At 48.5% G+C, this 6,981-nt stretch overlaps 1 protein-coding gene across 1 annotated transcript in view; it reads left to right on the top strand.

Moving 5' to 3' along the window:
* The first annotated feature begins 1,972 nt into the window (after nt 1-1,972).
* The window catches only part of CPPED1 (calcineurin like phosphoesterase domain containing 1), a 50,621-nt gene continuing 45,612 nt past the window's right edge, over nt 1,973-6,981 (top strand). The window contains exon 1 of the mRNA XM_075719186.1: nt 1,973-2,036. Within this exon, the coding sequence (XP_075575301.1) occupies nt 1,973-2,036 (64 nt within the window). The remainder of the gene's footprint in view (nt 2,037-6,981) is intronic.

Raw genomic sequence — 6,981 nt, 5'->3', positions numbered from 1 at the left:
CAGGCTGCAAAATCACAAGAAAATACATTTAAATCACAAAATGGAAATCTCTTGTGGCATCCTCATTACAGTAGACAATACTCAAACTGATGTAATATCAGAGGATTCCATTTGAAGAGGAGGCAACATAGGCATGCTGTACACTCACCGTACTCATCACCTAGAAAGAGCTGAGCATCCTGAGGCTCATCCGTGACCCATCCTGCAAAGAGATCAAACACAGTACTGACAGAATTTTGCAGAAGAGAGCCCCCTACACATGCCTAGAAAAAAGAGCTGTGAAATTACAGAGATTTAGATAAATCTAGATCTTAGAATCCACATCTCTGCCAGGTCTGATTCAGTCTTTCAGATGTGCATACCTTCACTGAGGAAAAATGGTTGCCTTTAGCAACACATCCAGGTTAAGACAAAGGTAATTCAGTGTGCTGATCGCAAGCTCTCATCCCTGTGCTACAAAACTACAGTATGCTGCCTTGCCAAAACAGTAATGTTCTCTCTACACCTTTTGGCCTGATCTTGATGGTAGTTCACTTGCAAAATTAATCCTGAGTTTAGCTGAAGTCATACAGCCAATCGTATATTCTGGTACATAACTGCTCAGCGCTATTAAGCAGATGAGAAGAAAATGGAAAAAAACCAGAAAAGGTCAAAAATCTCTTTGGATCATTCAGCCAATTGCTATTCTGTTAGCATGAGCGGCTCCAGCATTAGACCATGATCACCCGTTCCTATGATGGTGTTAGGATATTTAGACAGGCTGCACCTGAGAGTGAAAAACGCACTTTAGTATTTACTAGCTTAATGTACCAAATGCTGCCTCATAAAGAGGGGAATTGACAAAAACGACTTAATAAAAAAGACTTCCTCTAGCGCTTTGCAGCTAACGATCATCAAGCAGTTTACAAGCAGGAATGAAACTGTTTTCATTTGTGGATAATAATACACCCATTTTACAGATGGAAAAATAATCCAGCCATAGGAATGCGTTTTAGTTGATAACAGGAACCTTGTCTAGTGCTTCACTACAGATTTCACAACATGAATAAAGAGGCACTGAAAACTCTGCATGGCACACAGTGCAGAATAATGGAAAATCACACCGTATTATCCTTCCTGTATTGCTAGGTCAAAAAGGGACCCCAGTCCAGAAAAGATTATGAAAACCTTGCTTTGCAAGGGTTACCCATGTATTTCAGTTATTACTGAGAAAAATGGAAGCCGTGTGGGCCGTGGTAGCTGCCCACCGTGCTACCCGCAGCCGCGGGCAAGGCCCACGGGCAAGGCAGGGCCAGGCTGGAGGGGGACAGAGAGACACTGTGCCTTCTCTTTTTTCATGTAACTTTTTTACTGTTTTTCAAAAAGCAGTTGGTGTTGCTGTCTAACTGTGAGTGCAATTAACACTAAGAGGAAATCTGACCAGGGAAACATCCCTTCAAGGTGCAGAGGGAGACAGCCAATGCTTTTATCGACGACATCGGTTTACTTCAGTTCGCAGATGAGGAAGAAGTTGAAAATCAAATCAACTTTTTATTATTATTATTCATTTAAAAGCCAGCGCATTTTTGGGGCAGGCTTCACTCCCGCCGGCTGCGCTCGCCGGCAGACGCCGCAAGCCACCCCGCCCGCGGCCGCCATGTCGCCGCGCCGCGCCCCCCGGCCCCGCCGCCTCCCCAACATGGCGGCGCCGGGGAGCACACACACACCCCCCCCCCCCGCCCCGGGGCCGTGCCCCCGCGTCTCTCCCAGGGGAGCCGCCCCCGCCGTAGCTGCCCGGCCGCGCTCCCGGCCAGCCGCCTTGCTCGGGCCCACCTCCCCCCCCCGCGCCGCCAGCTCAGCCCGCTGCCAGGCCTCCGGCGGGGCTTCTCCCTCCCGCGCCCAGGCACCGCCCCCGGCGGAGGCGGTGCCGCCCCCTCGCCGGCCCCAGGCCAGGCGGTGGCAGCCGGCAGCGGCCGCACGGCGGGGGGGAGCGATGGCGGCGGAGGGGGACGCGTTTCTGCGAGCCCGGGGCAGGACTCTGACCGCCTTCCGCCAAGGTACGCGCCGCGGGGCCCGCGCCGAGGCGGGAGCGCCTGGCGGAACCTCGGCATAGGGCTGCGGGTTGCGGCGGGCTCTCTTCCCCGCCGCGCAGCCGGGCGGGCGTGCGGGAGGGGCGTGCGGAGGGGGGGGGGGGGGGGGCCGGGGCTTTCCCCGCGGCAGCGGGAGGAGCGGCTGCTGCCGGGGCGCGGGAGGCGTGCGGGAGGCGCTCGGAGGGACTGGGACGGGGCCCTGGGCCGTCTGCGGCCGCCGGGGAGCCCGTGATAGGGAGCTCTGCCTGGGGGAGCAGGCGGCACTCGGCGTGCTGCTGCCGGGCGGCGGGGGCTGGGCTGAGCGCGGAGCGGTGGCAGCCCGCTGCTCCCCGTTGCGCCGGGGCGCGCCCGGAGCCTCCGGGGTTTGACACCGCGTTAGCTGGAGGGCAGAGGCGCCCTGAAGCGTTTGCCCCCGCCGCCTGCCCACAGCGCGGGTGGCTCCGGCTCCCGTGGAGAAGACGCCAGCAGCGTCCAACACCAGATTCGTTTCAAAATGCTTGTCAGTGCTGCTAAACCTGATCTCCGTAGCTGCCGGCACTATGCTGTCACCTGTTCGCACTTACAGGGGTGACCTAACAGGTTACAGGTAGCTCGTTGTTTATGTTACGTAAATGAAAGGCAGGTGTACCACAATGGATGTGGCCAGATGAGATCCCCGCTTCCTCAAGGTGCTTCAGCCTCTCTCAGGGTGGAGGTCAGCAGCTAGCTCCTCCCTGGCGCTTCCAGGCTGTGCAGAGGCAGCAGAGCGAACCCCTTTGGCTGGTAGTGCCCGAGCGTGTCAGCTCCATAGCAGACATGCTTCTAGACCTACCTCTTCCCAGATGAATAAGGTAATGGGGCTGCTGCCAAGCCAAAGATAGGCAGCCACCTGCTGACTGCTGGTTCCTGTCTTGTGGCTGGAGCAACAGAGGAGTACGTTGAACATCTTGTGTATCTTGCCTGTTTGTAAAAATCTCCCAAGGATGGAGGTTCTGCCCTGTGCCTAGGTTTTTCAGGTGCATAACTAGCTCTGTGTTAAGAAATTTTTTTCCTATTGCCGCATGTGGAAGGTACTTTGTTTCTTTGTTTATAAATTACAAATTGCATTGGTTTGGTAAGATGGGTAAGACTATTCAATCCTAACAATTTTGTGGTATTTTCTTGGGTTTCATTGGAAATATTTGGCTTTGCTTGTTGCTAAATAACGAAAAATCAACTCTGAGCATGTGAAGTAGATGTATCCAGTCATTCTGGCAACCTGTTAATTGCAGATGGTGTGGTTGGTTTGGAACAGAATGCCTAGCATTTGTTGAGGGGACAGATGGCAGACGAGCCACCTAGTTATATCAACTGTTGTGGTGGGTTGACCCTGGCTGGACACCAGGTGCCCACCAAAACTGCTCTATCACTCCCCTCCTCAACTGGACAGGGGAGAGAAAATATAATGAAAAGTTCATGGGTCAAGATAAGGACAGGGAGAGATCGCTCAAGCAGTTACCATCATGGGCAAAACAGACTTGACTTGGGGAAATTAGTTTCATTTATTACCAATCAAATCAGAGTAGGGTAATGAGAAATAAAACTAAATCTTAAAATACTTTTCCCCACCCCTGCCTTTTTCCCTGGTTCAACTTTACTCCCAATTTTCTCTACCTTCCCCCCGAGCATCGCAGGGGGACAGGGAATGGGGGTTGCGGTCAGTTCATCACACGTTGTCTCTGCTGCTCCTTCCTCCTCAAGGGGAGGACTCCTCACGCTCTTCCCCTGCTCCAGTGTGGGGTCTCTCCCACACGAGGCAGTCCTCCATGAACTTCTCCAACGTGAGTCCTTCCCATGGGCTGCAGTTCTTCATGAACTGCTCCAGCGTGGGTCCCTTCCACGGGGTGCAGCCCTTCAGGAGCAGACTGCTCCAGCGTGGGTCCCCCGTGGGGTCACAAGTCCTGCCACCAAACCTGCTCAGCCTGGGTTCCTCTCTCTCCACGGGTCCACAGGTCCTGCCAGGAGCCTGCTCCAGCGCGGGCTTCCCACGGGGTCACAGCCTCCTTCGGGCACATCCACCTGCTCTGGCGTGGGGTCCTCCCCAGGCTGCAGGTGGAGATCAGCTCCACCATGGACCTCCATGGGCTGCAGGGGCACAGCTGCCTCACCGTGGTCTTCACCATGGGCTGCAGGGGAATCTCTGCTCCGGTGCCTGGAGCACCTCCTCCCCCTCCTTCTTCACTGACCTTGGTGTCTGCAGAGTCATTCCTCTCGCATATTCTCACTCCTCTCTCCGACTGCATTTTTGTGTTCTATTGGGTTTTTTTCCCCTTCTTAAATATGTTATCCCAGAGGCACTACCACCATTGCTGATGGACTTGGCCTTGGCCAGCAGCAGGTCTGTCTTGGAGCCGGCTGGCATTGGCTCTGTCGGACATAGGGGAAGCTTCTGGAAGCCACGCCTGTAGCCCCTCTGCTACCAAAACCTTGCCGTGCAAACCCAATACAACTGTATAGTGAAATTGTAACAAATGGAGTGTTCAACGGCAGTGTGAAAATTTCAGAACAAAAGCTTTATCTAAGTACGTCTTGAAAATTGCCTTAAACGTGGAAGAAAAAAATGTGATTTGGGTATCAGTTTTCCAGGTGTGTTTTGTTCTCCTGAAGTATCCTTGTTTAGTATTCTTTAAATATTAATTAAGGCTTTTCTTACCGACTGGTTGTTTTTAGTCTTGTTCAGGACTTTTTAGGCTATGTAGTCCAGCTACCATCTTTGGGTACAATGTTTCTTTGTCAATAATTTACTTAGATCTTTCTTAAGAGGCTAAAGTTCAACACAGCCTTTTAATAACTAAATAACTGGGGAAAAAAAAAAAGAAAAGACCAGAATCAAGGGCTGATAAAACTAAGGCAAAGTTTCTTGCAGTTTAAGATGAAAATCAGTTATCTGTGTTTTGTTGTTTTCCTCAGTGTTTAGGTTTCACTCCTTCTGTTAAACAGGTAGCTACACAAAACATTTACTACCACTGCTGTGGCTTGGCACACTGTTTCCTTTTAAAATTTGAGAGTCACCACTGAGAGCTTAATTTCCTTTCTTTCTTACTACCCTTCTGCAAAATCACTCTTGCACCCCCCGTCCCCTAATAGTCATTTGTTCAGTCTGCTTTCACATAATGCAGAGGTTATACCTGTAACCTGCTCTAATCTTGATATGTGACATGTGTGAATCAGAAGCTCAACGTTAGGGATCGAAATTATCTATGTAATCAGTGGAGCGCAGTAGCAAACAGTGCATAAATACCCTACTTTATTGGCAAGAGACCTCTGTGTGCTTTGGCTTTACTTTTTTAGTATATTCTGTGTCTTTTCTACCCATGTGAAATTATGCTTCAGATGTCTACTACTTTTATTAGTATTTTAGTGAAGAAACAGGACCATATGTTTAGGTAAATTCTGTCTTCTCCACCACTTCTCCCAAAAAGCCATAGGGTTTTTTTGTTGTTGTTTTTTTGGTTTGGTTTTTTTTTTTTTTATCCCAAGTATGCCAGTAGCATGCTGTGCAAAGAATTTCTGTGAAAGTAGGTAGAGTGCTTTTTTCAAGTAACTAAACAAGTGATAGTACCATCAGCTTAACTGGTTGAGAAATGTCTCCGTTTTGAACCTGTCTTTTGCTAGTTTTATCTGATGGTTCCAAAACCTTCATGTGAAGAGGCAGATCACCAGCGTTGCATGCTCAGGTTCTCAGTTCCACATGTGATTTTATGTTCCTCTGTCATGCCTCCCTCATCAATCTTTTGCAAACTCTTCAAGTTTATTCAGTTGCTTCTCATATTTTTTAGTTTGTTCTGTTCTCTATTCCTTTCCTACCCCTGCTTTTTTGCCATTACTGGATGTTGAGGTGACTTTTCTTTCTAATGCTTGCTAGAAGTATCACTGTTTATATGCAGTTGGTGTTTTCCCCATGTGCACTATCCTGCACTTTTCTGCATTGAAGTTCATTGGCTTTCTTGAATGGTCACTGCGTAATGAAGTCTCTCCCCAGTTCTTCACAACCAGGCCTTATTTTCATACTGCCAAATGGCTTACTTTTAGCAAATTTCACTTCCTCTCTGTTCAGTTGCTGTTACAGATTGTTTTGAATTTATTGAACAGTATAGGTCCCAGTACAGATTCAGGTGGGATCTGTGTGTGTTGTCCATTTCTTTTTTTCTTACCAGTTTTTTTATGCATGTGAGGACTTTGATATTTCAAGACAGCTTGGCTTCCTTAAGAGTCTTTGGTGAGTAACTGTCAGATCCCTCTTGGAGATTCAAGTAGACGATATCAAGTGGATTTCCCTTGTCCATGTCTATTTGTTGAATCATCTACTGGCATTTTGATTTGAGACTGATCTGATGCACTGTTTGTAAGGAAGAACTCTGGCATTAGGTCTTCACAAGTTCCTCCACAATAAACATGGATACAAAAATTTACACTGTTTTTCTGCTCTGCCTTTACCTTTGGGTGCATCTTGCGTGTTCGGAACATGTGTTAGCCTTAGTGAGTGTCTGGCAGGCTACAGGCTCCTAATGCCTCTAAAAAGGGCTTTATTAGTTTTCAGATTTACGCTAGTTCCAATTGTTCTTCACTTTTTTAGCTTGACTTCTGTATCTAAACTTCCAGTGTATAAAATCTTGCCTATTTTCTTTATTTGGATGCTTTAGCTTTTTGAAGGATGCTGCCCTGCTTTTACTAGCATCCTTATAGCTGCTGTTTATGTTGTTTAGTCAGTCTGGATTCTTTTTGGTCTTTCTGAAGTTCTTAGTAAATGCTGTGCATATGGTCTGAGCCTCTGGGATAGTGTCTTTGAATAGTTTCCGTGCTGCCTTCAAGGATTTTTGCACTTTTTAAAAGCATCGTAATTACATATAATTCTCCTGCCTTTGAAATTAAATACAACTGCAGTTGATTTCTT

This window comes from Pelecanus crispus, chromosome 11, assembly GCF_030463565.1.
Source record: "Pelecanus crispus isolate bPelCri1 chromosome 11, bPelCri1.pri, whole genome shotgun sequence".
In the NCBI taxonomy this organism is placed as follows: domain Eukaryota; kingdom Metazoa; phylum Chordata; class Aves; order Pelecaniformes; family Pelecanidae; genus Pelecanus; species Pelecanus crispus.
This window is presented reverse-complemented; position numbering and strand designations above follow the sequence as displayed.